The 16,622-nt window shown below is 46.1% G+C and overlaps 1 protein-coding gene across 4 annotated transcripts in view; it reads right to left on the minus strand.

Moving 5' to 3' along the window:
- OGDH (oxoglutarate dehydrogenase) overlaps nt 1-16,622 on the minus strand; it is a 514,759-nt gene that overhangs the window by 146,636 nt on the left and 351,501 nt on the right. For all 4 annotated transcript variants that reach the window (XM_086943425.1, XM_086943426.1, XM_086943424.1 and 1 more), the window contains one exon: nt 6,817-6,919. In XM_086943425.1, the coding sequence (XP_086799551.1) occupies nt 6,817-6,919 (103 nt within the window). The remainder of the gene's footprint in view (nt 1-6,816; nt 6,920-16,622) is intronic.

A 16,622-nucleotide genomic window follows, 5' to 3' on the forward strand; every position in this document is an offset into this window, starting at 1 on the left:
GGCGACAGATGATGTTTCCAATGGTCTCCAACCGTTCGGATTCCTTATCCAGAGGGGTAGTAGAAAAGGCAGTAGGGTTTATTCTGGCTGGCGAAGCTTGCACCATCAAACTCTGAGGGGTGACGTGCTGCGTAAGAAATGCATAGTTCACTGGCACAGGACAGTGCAGACGTGCAACCTGATAGTGGACTGGGACCTGGAACATATCTTGGACAAAGATGCTAAGAAACGCTGCAAGGTTTCATTAAATGAAGTGGCCAAGCTCAAGCACCTCTTAACAGTTGTAACCTCCACTGATGGGAGCTGGAGTTTAAGGACCTAAGCAGCCATACTAATCACCACTATGAATAATGCTGACTTCAGTGGCTGGCCCAGACCAACCCAGAGCATGGGGAGGTGTCCAGCCTGCTGGCATCATTCAACTCCTAATACTAGTTCTCCTCTGGGAAAATGTGGCTGATGCTGTCAGTGAGGTTAAAGGCCCTGTTCTCTGTGTCCTCCTCAAACTCTCCAAAGGACAGTGGCACCATGTCTGAGACATAAGTCAGTCTTCTTCTCCACGGCACCAGCCTGGATGCCAGACAAGATCAATGCAGTGGAGTTGGAAAGTACAATAGGTTCACCCACATTGTGCGGCTTTCGGGACGACAGCAAAGGCGTTGAGGGTCCAAGACATGGTGAGGGTAGTAGAGCTGAATTTCTGCACTGTACGATGGTTGGTCCTGATCAGAGGGTGGATCCAGGTGGTCCAACCGGCATTGGAGGAGGGCTCGCTGACAGTTATCTAGGAGTGACACTTCTCGGCTCCAGAGGGAGTCGGTTGCAGAAAAGATATGGGCCAATGCCTCAGAGAATTCCTGAAGACAAGATCAATGCAGTGGAGTCGGAAAGTACAATAGGTTCACCCACATTGGGCAGCTTCCGGGACGACTGCAAAGGCGTTGAGGGTCCAAGTCATGGTGAGGGTAGTAGAGCTGAATTTTGGCACTGTACCATGGTTGGTCCTGATCAGAGGGTGGATCCAGGGGGTCCAACCGGCATTAGAGGAGAGTTCGCTGACAGTTATCTAGGAGTGACACCTCTCGGCTCCAGAGGGAGTCGGTTGCCAAAAAGATATGGGCCACGACCTCAAAGAATTCCTGAAACTGGGCCAGAGTGGCATTGGGAAACTCTAGAAGGTATAAAGAAGGAGTGGGTGCCAGATCTGCGCAAGTTGTGCAGGAGCATAGCCCTGAGACACAGGGACAGCCCCGTGCTCCTTCATGGGACTTTGAAATGGTGTTGTGAAGTCTAGCAATGCTTTGTCTTCTTTTTGAACTAAACCAATGACTTGGAGGACAAAAGTTCATTCAAGCGGCTCCAGGAGTAAGCCTGTTATCAGTATGATTGAGGCTGTCCGAGAGTGGGAATGATGTGGGTCTTGCTTCACCGATGTATCCGAACCAATTTCCGATGGATCGAAAGGCAGCCTGAAAAGGACTGGAGTTGTGGCTCGACCACATGACAAACCCAGTGGGGGATAAGTCAAAGACATCTGCCTGTGACATTTCCCCAATGTTTTAAAACCCAAAAGGTTTCTCAAGGGAAAATATCCCTAGCACACAGGAAACTATTTTGATGAAAAAGGGTTAAGAAAAAGTTAGTCAAAAAGTCAGGTAGCCACAACTATTGATATGGAAAGACAGGAATGAATATCATAGCACTGCTGTGGCGCCTATACCGGTTCTGTGCATATCACATCCTGTGCGGATGACATTTACACAGCAGCCGGCACCACCAACCAGAACACAGAGGGACTGCTCATGTTTTTTTTTTATATCCAGTCAGACGCCTAGGGGGTATTCTAAGGTAGAGAATCTGCAGACAGAGATCTCTTCCAGAAATGTGAAGTGAAAATGTGTGGCCACCATTACAAGACATTTGGTTAACACATTTGAGACTCTAATGGTCAAAGGGCAGACACACAGATGTATAAGGATGTGGAAGTAGGTATGTTCCTGAGGTGGTGGGCGCGTTGTCATTTCTAATGCAGAGTAGAAGGATGGCATTGTGTAAGGTAGTAATCTGAAATGCTACAACAGGTTATGATTATTTAGTGGCCAAAGATTGAGAAAAGGCTGCAGTGTAACATCCTGTCTCACAGAAGGCAACATTTCCCCCTAAAACAGGTGTTGTTTGATAAGGGGGTATGAAGATAACAAATTACTGTTTGGAGGTTGAGGTGTCCCTGCTTGAGCCACCTCGATCCTTCCTTTTGCCAGTGCCTTGGTAACACCTCAACTGTATGAAAGTAATGGCGCGGATGGAATTCTGTGTGCAGGGCCGTGGTAGCAGTCTTCACATCTCACTTTGCCTGCTGTTTACATAAACTAGTCTTTGGAGATGCAGTCTGCATGACAGCCAAGGCGTTGGCAGGATCCGAGTCCTTTTTATTCTTCTCAAGCATACAGTCTACATGAGGTCTGAAATTATGTTCTCCATTGAATGGTACTTTAATGAGGTGTTTTTGGACTTCAGGGTATAACCCAGACACACTCAATTATGTGTGACATAGGAGAATAATGCTTTGGGTTGATATCCATAGAAACTGTCACCTCCACCCATGGAGCACCAAATATTTCCATCAGATACTATTTAACCTCCTCTGCTAGATGTCTCCATCTCTTGTGGTACCCCTTTGACAGGTGTTTCATCAGAATCTCCATTTCCTCCCAATGATAACCAGAGAGGGGTCCTACACAGTTTGACATATGCCAATTCTGTTGATACTCTTACAATGTCTAGCTTACCAGAAGCATTATTTTGTTTGCTCTCCTTGTGAGGGGGAAGGCCATCCCCAGTAGCTTGTGCACAGGCTTTCTTCATGGCCTTATGAAGGACGAGTGAGTCTAGTGGGACATGTCCTTTGATCATCATCTGGGTCTGGCTCATATTTCTTTACCAACCCTCTGGGTCATCACCTGCACCTTGAGAGATTCTTTAAAGTGTTCAGTGGCACACTGTGATGTAATTTTGGCCTGCTTTTCAGTACTGCACTGCACTGATCCCACCATCTTTGGGTGCTTCTACGAGGAAGGCATCAACCTCCTCCCCCATGCAATCACTGATTTTTAAAGGATCAGTTGTCCTTTGTATTATGGCAGGATATGCTATTTCATCATTGAGATGTGAGGCTCTTACTGGAAACTGCTCCAGACTACTGGTGGTCTATTTTTATATTCTGCCCACAGATAATGTCCATCCCCAAGTGAAGCATGGTCAAAGTAGGAATTGTAATGCCCATATTGACTCAAAACAGAAATATGTATGGTGGTGATGGTGGTGTATGGGTGTGGCTGTGGGGATTATGTAAGGTGTGGAGTAGGCTATGGCACAGGAATGGTGGCCTATTTTGTGAGTCCGAGATAGAATAACACTCCCACATCTGATTTTATCTCCTCAAAGGTAATCTTCCTGTTTTCCTAGGGAAGTGCTTGTGGTGCTTGGGGCTTATGTGGAGCTGGACAGGCTATCTTTCCTGGGGATGCCTGCCTCTCTGCCTGCTTCTCTGCCTGCTTCTCTGTCTGGTGGTGCCTGACATCATCCATATCTGGGAGGTCAATGGCCAGTGAGGATTCACTTGGCGTTAAACTTGGGGTTGACTTCTTTCTAGTACTCTGCTTTGGAGCCAATTTACGTACAGATATTGACTCACATTGGCTGGTGCAGAGGCTCTGAGTTTGTACCTCAAGGCATGTCTGGTGCTGAGAAGGCTCAGTGAGAGGTCGAACCCAGAGATCAGTATCCCTTGTGGCCAGTCCCGGGGCTTAATGCACCACACCATTGAGAAGGGTGGTCTGCTTCCAACTGATTCTTTTCAAAGTTGATCCCTAGAGACTCTACCCGTAGGTGTGGGTAAAGAAATGGTGATTCTGTATGAGGTCTTTGTTCTGGGCCGTGCAGGTATTCCTCTACTGCATGCCGACGTCACCGGAAATACACCCAAGGAAGGGTGACGCCGACGCCCACCTGGGCCACAAAAAAAAAAAAAAAAAAAGAGAGAAAAGACTACGAATCCGGACCCAACCACAAGACCGCGGAATATGCACAGCATAGTGAATCCAGAAAGATTCACGCTGCAAAACCAATGTTCTACTAGAGGGGCCCTCTACCTCTTTGCAGGCTCGCTCTGCGTCCTCGGAGTCAAGAATGGAAGGAGTGTCAGGGCGATGTTGCATCATCTAGTGCACCTCGTTAGTGATGCCCTTTCTGATACTGGATGTTTTTCAAATTTTTTAATGCCTGGCAAATTTAGCAGGTGGATTGTATGAATGGAGGCACATGTTGCATACTCAATGGTAGTCCAACCACAGGAACTTGGAGTTCCACTTGGGGAGGAATTAGAAAAGTGTAGTATCTACCCAGAAAGAGTTCTCATATGACCTTAGTCCAGAAACCGCTCAGGCATTTGACAGGCATTTGAAAACTGAAGTGGTGAAACCACAGCCGATTTCTTCAAACGACAGTCTAGGATCCTTGACAACTAGAGCTGAAAGGAACTTGCAAATATCTTCGTTCAACACTGGATGGCAGGAGTATGCAACACAAGAACTCTAGACCAGCAAATGTCACAAAATGAAACTAAAGAATATAGAGCTTATTACAATGGAGCTATAAAGAATTTTGAGGCAGCAACTTCGTCACAGAAGGTGCTAGGACCTATGTTTCTATACTTATCTTAATTTCGAATGCAGTATTCACTTACCTGCTCATAAGTCTATTTCTTTTTAATAAAATACAACACTAAGGACATGTAACATCTCAGTCATGGGATCTTTGCTGATATTCATTGCAACTCAATATCTCCACCTCCCTGTGGGATTACAAATTCAAGAGTGCAAAAAGAGGAACTGGAGCTCACTGGCAGCACCTGTGCATATGTCAGAGCAGCCTTAAAGGAACGGTGTTTTTCCTCTCTGTAGAGTTAGCATAAAGGCTAGGCTCGTCTACGAAGCCACTGTTTTTAATTTCTCCTATCGTTGAAGAGTTTCCTTCACAAGGTTGAGCATACTTAAGTAGCCGTTTAAAAAAATATATATAGTTTAAATTCAATAAATCCCTTTAAGTTATATAAGCATGTTGTTTAGTTTTAATAGTTTTTTCAAAAGGTAAGATTTTCTCTAGTAAAAGAGTTCTTGCATCCAGTGAAGAGGAAGATATTCAGTATTCACGGGGACAGAGAAGGATCAGCTATTGAGGAACCAGATGAAAAACCTTTAACTACCGCAAGTTATTCATTGAATCACACAGAGTTGGAGTCCCTAGGCCCCACCACCACCAGCAGTACGCCTTGATGCTCACCCCAACTACTGTGAGTGTTACGTAGCAAAAGGGAGCATCTTGGCTATGCAACTGGCATACCACCAGCATTGTGGTAAATACACCAATGGTAAACAATACTAGTTAAACAGGGTAATTGTTGTACAGTGCTTTGCTCCTCCCTTGGGCTAGCACTCTAGATCTTCCTTTGTGTTCTGTATTCTGGAGCGCTCCTTCGCCTGGTTGGCAGTTGGAGCTCTGGTTGGACGAGGAGCTGACCTACTATCTCTGTGCTGCAATAAAGCTTATCCAAAGCTTACCTGTACCTGTGGTCCTCAACTTATTTACATCAGTAATTCACTTGACCATCTGACTGCCCCAGGCCACCAAGAAAATGGTGCGTACAACAAAACTGAAAATATTACATGTCAGTAAATACACTAAACCACTAAGAACAAATAACCAATTGCAGATAGAATTGAGAAAAATGCAAAACACAAATGATGTAGAAAACACTACATGTTATGCTAAAACAAGGCATGGGAATAAGACAACAGAAAACGATTAGTGGGTAGGTTAAGAAAACAGTAAATTTGAAAATCCTTGCATATTTTAAGTAAACTTGTGAATGTGGAAAATGTTATATAACAGACTAGCAGCCTTCCCCGACGTTGTCCGGGGCAGAAGGGGGTTGGGGGCAGCACCGCTGCAGGAGACGTGCAGCAGAGCAGCCAGCAGCGGGAGCAGCAGAGCGTACTTACCAGCATCACGTGCGCAGGGTGTTGTTTCCTTGCCCCCGTTTCTTTGCTCCTGGCCGCTTCTTCCCACGCTCCTGTCCGGACTCCGGAGGCTATCGGTTTGGCACTCCTTGCCGCTTCTGCCCACGCTCCTGTCCGCTCTTGGCATGTCGGACTCCGGAGTCTGTCGGTTCGGCGCTCCTGTCCTGCCCGCTTTTGGCCACGCTTCTGCCCACGCTCCTGTCCGGACTCCGGAGGCTGTCGGTTTGACGCTCCTGCCCGCGCTCCTGTCCGCTCTTGGCATGTCGGACTCCGGAGTCTGTCGGTTCGGCGCTCCTGTCCTGCCCGCTTCTGGCCACGCTCCTGTCCGCTCTCCGAGCACTTTACTACTTTACTAAAATGGAGGACCCGTGATTGTGATGTCAGCACGCATAAAACGCACACGCCCACCACAGACATGGCGCTACTTCCAAGGGACTACTTTCTGAAAGAACGTACTTTGCCCTTTTAAGGTATATTTTTTTATGGTATATAGCCTATGTTCATCTGCTTACCCTGACGTTTCCTATGATGTATTGGGTGTTTTGATTGGGGCTGTGGTTCCCGAGTTTACCTGGCTCAAAGGATTGTGTTCTCTCTTTATAATAGTAGTATAGATATAGTACATGATAGGATTCACATTTCTGGCAGTATATTTGGAAATTATTTGCACAAATGTTTGAAGGAAGCTGGTGGGAGACTTCCAGACTAGCTACAATTAGAGTGGTTTTGCATTACTCACCAGGCCAAGGTGAATCCAGCCAATGCTTGATGTGAAGAATTTTCTCGTCCTTTGATCTGTTATGGGCTTCCTCACAGATTTTATCGTATTTAGCAATTTCCTCCTTACAGAAGCAGCAAAAGTAAAGTTTTGGTAAATATCTCAAGCTTTTCCATTTGAACATACTCTATTACAAACTACAATACACGAATGATAGGGCCATAGAGAATTATAGTTACAATTAACTAGTTAAGCTAAAAATTACATTATTATTGTGGGAATAACTTTCAAATACACTTATATGAAATAAATATGTAATACAAAGACAAAGGTGCTGTGATAGTATCAAAACATCTACAAAGTTCCCAATTAAAACCAGTGGTTCCCAATCATCAAAGATTCCTGAATTAATTCAGCGCCACACACTCACAGCGCAGGTTAAAAAACAACAGGTATCCAGTCATGCAAATATGTTGCCTCCAAGCTTACATCACGTATTTATATATTTGCACAGTTTCTGTAGAAACATACAATCTGGTCATTCCCTCTTTTCAAATAGTGTCTGTACGAGTGCTTTACGATTTGGTGGGCATGGTCTAAGGGCCTGTCACATTCAGAAAGGTATTTGCTGAGGAGTGGTACAGGGCTACAGGAATGGAGGCAACCATATATTATAATCTGCACTTAGATATCCCTATTGGAAAACCCATTTCCTCACAGGTCTTCGACAATTTGTTCTAAACCCGACTGCACAATCTCGCTAGGATTCAAACTCGGATGGGCGGATTTTATTCTAGATATAGCGCAAGTGAAGTCTGCAATAATGCAAGACTACCTCCACACTGAGGTATGAGAAATTCAAATGTTTTATTTCGAAAACTTTCATAGTACGAGCGTCGACAGAGGGATATTAGAATATGGTATTGAATTTTAACAGGTACCTTTAGTATGACAAAATGTGTACTGTGTGTAAAGACTTTTACTTTGTTATTGGTATATGGATGACACACCATTGGTATGAATGACACTGAAGCTTCTGGATGTCTGTGGGTGACTCAAAAAAAGATAACAAGGTTTAAATCACAGACACGAGTAACTCAAATTGTGAAGATGTGCTATCAATATTCTGAACGGGTTAAAAGAAAAAAAAAAAGTGGTTGAACAGGTTTACATTAGGCCAGATCAAAATCCTAAGAGAAATGTTATTTAAACAAATGCAAACCCATTATCCTCTGTTGAGGAATCCTTTACCACCAGGTTTTTCTTCTTCACCCCAGTCAGATTGCGCCTGAGATGGGCTCTATGTATTACAAGATATTTTCTGATCTCTTATCTGGCCATGTTGATATTTTCCGAAGCATGTTTGTAGGGTACTTTCTGATTGTTTAGCAGCTCTTTCTATCCAGTTCATAGAAGGGCTATACCCTACATCTCTTCCCTGCACCCCTCCACCACCCAAGGCACGCTATAGTTAGGTGAAAATGTCACTTAAAAGGAAAATGCTACTTACCAGTATGCATCTGTTCTTGACATGTAGAGCTGCAGAGTTGTACACTGTGCAAAGATCGCCATCTGGTGTTGGGCTCAGATGTTTGCATGTTGTTTTTGTCTTCGAAGAGGTCTTGTAGGCACGAGGTTGGTGACTCCTCCTTCAGTCGACAGTGCGCATGGGCTTCAGCTCCATCGTTAAGATTGTTTTGCCAGTAGGGTTAGATGGAGTAGTGAGAAATAGAAAGATGGCCATGCATGATTTATCTAATTAAGATAATACTGGATCAGATAGATGTATCCGGAGGGGAGGGTGGGCATGCACAACTCTGCAGCTCTTCATGCCAAGAACAGATGCATACTGGTGAGTAGCATTTTCTGTTCGAGGCATATGAGCTGCAGATTGTACACTATGCATAGACTATATAGCAGTATCCTCCTTAGTGGGGGCTACCTGTATCTGTTGCAGTAGTTTGAAAACGTGTTTTTAATACAGCCTGGCCCACAGTAGCTTGTTGTTTTGCTTGCACAGCTACACAATAGTGTTTTGTGAAGGCGTGTGGAGTGGCCCAAGTTGCTGCTTTACATATGTCATTTAGGGGAATTTTTCCTAAGAATGCCATAGATGCCCCTAGTTTAAGTGTAGAATGAGCTCTAGGGGGAATGGTTAACGTGCGTTTGCTTTAAGGTAGCATATTTGTATGCATTTTACAATCCACCTTGCAATTCCTGTTTTGGATATAGGATTGCCCTTATGAGGTGGGGAGAAAGCTACAAAAAGTTGTTTGGCCTTTCTGAAGGATTTCGTTTTTCAATGTAGTAAAGTAATGCTCTTTTAACATCAAGGGTGTGTAGAGCTCTTTCGGCCACTGATTCTGGTTGAGGGAAGAATACTGGTAGTTCAACAGACTGGTTTAAATGGAAGGCAGATACTACTTTGGGTAAACATTTTGGGTTTGTTGTAAGAACCCCTTTTTTTGATGGATTTGCAAAAATAGTTCTTGTATGGTTAATGCCTGGAGTTCGCTTACACTTCCGAGATGTGATAGCGACTAAAAATGATACTTTCCAAGTAAGGTGCTACAGTTCACAATTGTGTAAAGGTTCCAATGGAGGACCCATTAGTCTGGTAAGGACTATATTGAGACGCCACACTGGAGTGTGGAGCTCTTGGTGGAATTATTCTTTTAAGTCCTACCATAAAAGCTTTGATTTTGGGAACTCTAAACAAAGACAAATGTCTGTTTTGCAGGTAGGCCGCTATTACAGCGAAATGTAGTCTTATATATTTATACGATAGGTTACATTGTTGTAGATGCAAAAGGTAACAGATGTTTTGAATGGAGGCATTGAGTGGGACAATTTTGTTGTGAGAACAATAAATGACTCACCTCTTCCATTTTGCTGCATAGCATGCCTTTGTTGTAAGGAGTCTAGCTTCTTTGATAACATTCATACAGTCTGGCAGAAGATTAAGGTAGCCGAACTCTAGGATTTCAGGAGCCAGATCGCAAAATTGAGCTGATTGGGATCTGGGTGTCTTATCTCTCCCTGGTTCTGAGTAAGAAGCTTGGGTGAGAGGTGCAGGTTTTGATGTGGTACTACTGATAGTTCCAACAGAGTTGTGATTCAAGGTTGCCTTGCCCATGTTGGAGCAACCAGGATCATTGTGAAGGAATGCTGTTGGAGTTTCCTCACTAGCACCAGAATGAGTGGGAGAAGCGGAAAAGCGTAAGCAAATTTGCCTGACCAATTCATCCATAGCGCATTGCCTTTGGACAATGGGTGTGGATACCTGGAAGCGAAGCTTGGGGATTTTGCGTTTTGGTGTGTGGCGAACAGATCTACATCTGGATGTCCCTACATGTGAAAGAATGGAAGAAGAACTTGAGGATGATGTTCCCATTGGTGGATCTGTTGAATTTGACGGCTGAGCAGATGCGCTATTTGATTGTGTACTCTGTTAGGTGTTCTGCTAGGAGGTATATCTTCCAGAAATGGCCCATCTCCAGATGCTCTGTGCTAGACGGGATAACTGGAGAGAATGTCCCCTCCCTGTTTTTGTATGTAATACATTGCTGTCATGTTGTCTGTACGGATTTGGACAGCTTTGCCTAGCAGTTGCGGTTGAAAAGACTCCAACGCTAGAGAGACTGCCAACATTTCCAGGTAGTTGATGTGGAATTTTTTTTTGTTGAGAGGTCCATAAACCTTGAATGGTATGGTTTTAGAGATGTGCTCCCCAGCCGGTGAGCGATGCATCTGTTAGCACTATCTGTGGAACTGGCTCGAGGGACGCCCGCCCTTTGGAAAGGTTTTTTGTGGTCCACCACTGCAGAGAGAGATGGATGTGGTCGTCCTCCAACACCAGATCTGTTAGTTGAGCCTGGTTCCACTGACGTGCTAGACATTCCTGTAATGGGCGCATTTACAATCTTGCATGAGGGACGAGAAAAATGTAAGATGCCATCATTCCTATTAGCTACATGAACACTTTTGTTGGCAGGGAGCGTTGTGGTTGAAATCTTTGACCTAGGATTTGTATAGCATTTATCCTGATGGGATTGGGATATGCTAGGGCTGTGGAAGTATTCACTGTAGCCCTTAGATATTGTTGCATTGTAGGCAGTTGTAGATGGGATTTGCCTAGATTTATTGTGAACCCCAGACTGTGAAGCAACTGTATTGTCCGGAGTGTGTGTTGAACACAGCTGTTGTGGGAGTTTGCTTTTATGAGCCAATCGTCTAGGTAGGGGAAGACATGAATTTGTTGCCTTCTGAGATGGGCTGCAACCACCGCAAGGCATTTGGTGAAACCCTGGGTGCTGTAGTGACTCCAAATGGGAGCACCTTGAACTGGTAGTGTTGACCATCTACCACAAATATGAGCTACTTCCTGTGAGCAGGATGTATTGGAATGTGGAAGTAGGCATCCTTTAAATCTAGACCCTGTGGAAGGGGTCTGATTGAATGTAAAAGTTGAGCGGTCTGAGGTCTAGCATTGGTCTTAGAGAGCCGTCCTTTTTTGGAATTAGAAAATAAAGGGAGTTGACTCTTGTGCCCTGATGAAGTAGAGGAACTGGCTCTATTGCATCTTTTTGTAACCTTGCTAAGACTTCCTGTTTGAGGACCGTTAGGTGTTCTAATGACATTGAACGCTGTCTTGGAGGACTGCTGAGGGTGTGTAGAAGTGAGTTCCAGGCAATAACCATACAGGATAATTTGTCTTACCCACTTGTCTGTTGTGATGGAATTCCAGATATGTAGGAACTGTGAGAGGCTTCCCCCGACAGGAGTGGGATGATCGGGGGAAGCGCAGTGAAGTCACTGTTTATTGTTAGGGGAGTTGCGGGTGTTATAACTACCTCTGCCAATACACTTATTGTTGTTACCTCTGTAACCTCCTCTATTGTATCTCCTAGAAAAGGAGCCCTGGTTGGGACTATTATAAGATGATGTGGGGTGTTCTGATGTATTTGTTTTGGAACCTGCTGTATAAAAGGAGCGACGGAAAGAGCCTCTGGCAGATGGAGACTGTAAGGCTCCCATAGACTTTACTGTTTCTGTGTCTTTTTTAATTTTCTCTAAAGATGCGTTGACTGTAGGTCCAAAGGGGTGCTCGTGATCAAATGGTTGATTTAGAATGGTACTTTGCACCTCTTGCTTAAACCCCCTGAGCCAGGTGTGTCTACATAGCAGAACACTAGTATTTATTACCCGTGACAGTGTCTGCTGCGTCAAGCTCACTTTTGATTGAAGTATTGGTTATAAGTTTGCCTTCTTGTATAAGGTAATTAGCTTTGTCCTTATATTCTTAGGGTACGGTGGAGAAGTGTGGCTCACCGGTTAGAGGAGGCAGACCCGGACGCAGAGGTCAGACCCGGGACCAGGGTTCAATTCCCGACGCGGCAGGGTCTTGAGCTCAAAATGTCCACGGACTCGATAATTCTCGCCTCGGTGCCTACTCGAATCTTGGGTTCACACTCTGCAACTCTGGGCAATAGCTTGCTTAATCTCCACTACGGCCCCACTGTGATGGGATGCCTGGCTTTCACCTTGGGGATGCCCAGTAGGGGTTATCTCACAGGGAAAAGCCAGGACGGGTTCCCAAAGCAAGCGCCTTGAGACCTTACGGTGAAGGGCGCTATATAAGAACGTATGATTTACGATTTATTTACGATTTAGATGTTGAATGAGCTTTTCCAGCTCATCATAGTGAGCCCTATTTTATCTTGCTAGAAGAGCTTGTGTGTTTAATATCTTCCATGAATTTGCAGATTGAGACGCCATGCGTTTACCTGACACGTCTAACAACTTAGATTCTTAGCCAGGAGGTGGTGTGTCACCTGACCCTTAGACGATTGCCCTTTTGCGTGCATTAGCAACTACTAGTAAATCTAAGGGAAGTTGGCCCTTGATGTACATAGGGTGAGCGGGAGCTGCTTTGTATTTTTTATCTACTCTGGGGTTATGAACCCTAGCTCTAACTGGGTCTTTGAACACCCCAGGAGCATCTCTAAGAAGGCCTTGTAGCATGGGTAAGACCTGAGTAAAGTGTTGTGGTTGGGCAAAAGTCTCCAATAAAAAATCCTCTTCTGCAGGGTCTGAATGAAGTTTGGCCTTGTGGTATGTAGCCGCTCTGTCAATTAGCTGGGTAAACCCCACATTGTCATCTGGTGGGGATGGTTTTGAGGGGTAGAAGTCTGGATCATTTGTTAGATCAGGATCAGTATTATAATCATGCCATAGGTCTGGTTCCTGTGATGACTCATCAGGATCTAATGGCATTAGGTCTTCATCTATTTGCCCACCCCCTTGTGAATTGTCACTATCCTCGGATTGTGGAGTGTGTGGTGGTGAAATAATTAAATTGGGGTGAATTGGTGGTGGAGGTGAAGGTGGGTGTGAAGTGTTAGTAGCTATATGAATTTTCTTTGGAGGAACTGGAGTTTGTGGAAAAAAAAACTATAGTACGGAGGAGGACCCGGCCTCTGTGTTTGCCGGGTCCTCCTCCGCACTATAGGTTTGGAAACCACGCTAGAGGCGACGAACGGTCCCCTAGCATTCCAACGAGAGGTTGGACCCAAGTAGTAATTTACCCGTTAAGACAACGTACTTAACGATATGGATTCGTAAGTATATTGATCCACGACACGCACAACGCGCTTTAGGGTGTGCGTTGATATATCTACACCTGACCATGGACATATAAAGTTTTTTGGTCCACGTACACCAATGGTCCTGAAGAAAGCCTCACGAATACCGGAGAAGGCTGAAACTAGTAGACCTGCACTTTCTTGACAGAGATATAGAGGGACATTCTTTACCTGAAGTATATCTCATATACGTTTTTACTTATGCCATAGACCCTTCCATTAAAACTTTTAAAAGGGTATTTCCTATAGGCATTTTTAACACATAATTCACTTCACAGAGCACGTTTCACTTTCCACACGAAATCCCGCTCCGCTGTAGACAGGCGTTGCAGCACAGCTGGATCGCACTCGGTGATCCAGCTGGGCCCCGATGATGAAGCATTCCATCTACCAGGTAGATGGGTGAGGGGTTTCTTAACAGCAAAACTTTGCTGCTAAATGCCTATTGATCAGGAACAAGGGGAACATCCTTGTCCTGTACCTGCCTGAGGTCTTGTTCTCGTTGTTCTTATATTGGTGACTATGTGACCAGTCTTTGGGTGAATAAAGATAGTAGTTTGTTTTGGATCACTTACATTGGCTAGGTGTGGTGTAGGTGAGGGAATTTATAAGTGAGTGCTGTGGTGGGGTTTGATAGTGAGTGGGGTTTAAAAAGTGCCTGGCTCGTGGGGTAACAAAAAAACTTTAATTGGCCCCCGGGCTGGTACTAATAAAAAGGTGAGAGAAGAGGTTTTGGCGTAACCTATGTGCGCCACTTCCTAGGTTTGTGTCAACATGTTTCGGTGTAAAAACACCTTCTTCAGGACTGGGGTGCACAAATCCCAACCTTACTCACGTTTTTCTACTTTTTCAGAATTTTTATATGCTAAAAAAGTGGAATTTACAAGTGCAGGTAATGTAATGTACCTACTGAACAACCGCTATTTAGCGGACCTGTAAGGAGAAGGAAAAAACATTTTTTTCAGGTGGTCCATTCCTTAAAAAACACTAGGCGTGTTTAGCCGTGGATACAGTCATAAAACGGTGCGGTTCGAATTTCAAGACACGTTAGTGTCATTCTACACATGAAGAACGTGCCTGTAGTGAAAATATATATAAAAAAAGGACAAATACTAGACAGACACACATGTAACATAAAACAAACACTCTAATTTTTAGGCGAATCTTGGGTTGTAGTCAGCCCATGTGATACTTGCTGAGTCATAAACTTATTGTGGAAATAAGAAAATTCTGTGAAGCTCACAGTGGGCATAACATACTGTTTTGTTAGGAGTTTACAACTCCATGAGACCGTATTAACGTAGGGGTTACTCGTGCTTCCTTGCTACCTGTGAGGGAGAAACACAAATACTGCTTTGCCCGGTACTTACATATTTGTAGGGGTGGTAAGATCGTTTCTTTTGGGTTGGTATTACTCACGAGTCTATGAGGAGAATCCCTCTTCGCTGCCCCTTACGCCGGCTCCCTTGGTTGTGCCGTGGTGTTTGCAAAGGGCCCTTTTATACTCCTTTATTTCATGGAGTGGCTCAATACCTAAGACCGCTTCCTCAAATTCAGCATTTTGAACTTCTCCTTCCGGAGGAGGCCGTTGACGTTCCGTATGTCCAAGATAGGGCGTAGGCCCCCTTTGCCCTTCTTGGGTACCAGAAAGTAGTGGGAGTAGCAACCACACCCTACTTCTGGCCCAGGAACGCGCTCGATGACCCCCTTGGCCAAGAGGACCGATACTTCCTCCCGCAGAAGCCGCAAATGATCCCCCAATACGCGGTGGTGTTGCGGTGGCATGGCTTGAGGGGTCGTCTCGAAGGGGAGGGAGTAGCCCCTTTGGACGATTTGCAGCACCCACCTGTCCGATGTGACAGTGCGCCAGTGGGAGTGGTGATGGAGAATCCTGCCCCCCACTGGCGTCACATGGGCGAAAAGCACGGACTAGGAGGGTTTAGAGATGGATGCTGCGGGGGAGGGTGTGGACTGGCCAAGCCGTTGTCCCCGACCGCCTCCACGGCTATTTCCACGGCCGACACCACGTTGGATGTTAGTCTGCGGTGCGTGGCTGGCAGCACGTGTGGGGGCGCCCCTTCCTTGGCCACGAAAGGAGCGAAAGGCACCCGTTTGCTGGCGCGGGCCGAGAGGCCCAAGGACTTGGCCGTAGCCCTGGAGTCCTTAAAGCACTCAAGCGCATGGTCTGCCTTGTCGCCAAAAAGGCAACGGCCATCAAACGGCATGTCCATCAGTGTATTTTGGACATCAGTCGAAAAGTTGGCGGACCTCAACCAGGCGTGGCAACGAATCGCCACCGTCGTTGCCATCGCTCTGCCTAGTGAGTCGGTGGTATCCAGCCCACACCGGATAGAATATTTTGCTGCATCCCGGCCTTCCACAAGGGCTTGGTCGAGTTTGGCCCGTACCTCCAACGGCCACTCTGGCAGCAATTCCGCGACGATGTCCCACAGAGAGTGGGTGTAGCGGCCCAAGAGGCATGCGGTGTTGGAAGACCGCAGTCCCAGACTAAGGGATGAGAATACCTTCTTGCCGTACTGCTCATACCTCTTGGATTCCCTGTCCGGCGGAGCCGACGAGAATGCGGTCTGGGAATTGGAAGCCTGGATGACCAGACTCTCGGGGGTGGGTGGACAGGAAACTTGGGTCGCCCGGGGCCGGGCGGTGGAGTCTGGCCACGTTCCTATCTACGCGCGAACCCGTAGCGGGCCTGGACCAAGTGCCAAAAAGAACGTCGGTCAAGGCAGCAGAGGCTCGGCCGAGCTTGACTGCGGTTTAAGGACCTCAGTGAGGAGGTTAGTCCTCACGGCCGCGACGGGGAGCTCAAGGCCCAAAGCCTTGGCCGCCCTCATCAACACCACACTGTAGGTTGCCCCCTCCTCCATAGCCACGGTAGGAGGCGAGACAAAGCCAGTGTCTGGTGATGTGTCCAGACCACTGGCATCCCCAAGTCCACCTGTCCAGTCCTCCTGTGACTGACCCTCTCGGGTCAGAGGGTCCTCCGACCCCTCCCAATACTCATCACCCATCCCCTGATAATCAGGGTTGTCAAACGATGGGGCCAGTTCATAGAAGGTAAACTCCCCAAGCGGCGTCAAAAGCGGCGCCCAGCGGTGCCGTTCCGACACTGGAACCGGAGCGAGGGAGGCATCGGGGACAGCGCCGCCCAAAGACGGCGCCGGA

Source organism: Lissotriton vulgaris, chromosome 11 (assembly GCF_964263255.1).
Source record: "Lissotriton vulgaris chromosome 11, aLisVul1.2, whole genome shotgun sequence".
Taxonomy (NCBI): Eukaryota; Metazoa; Chordata; class Amphibia; order Caudata; family Salamandridae; genus Lissotriton; species Lissotriton vulgaris.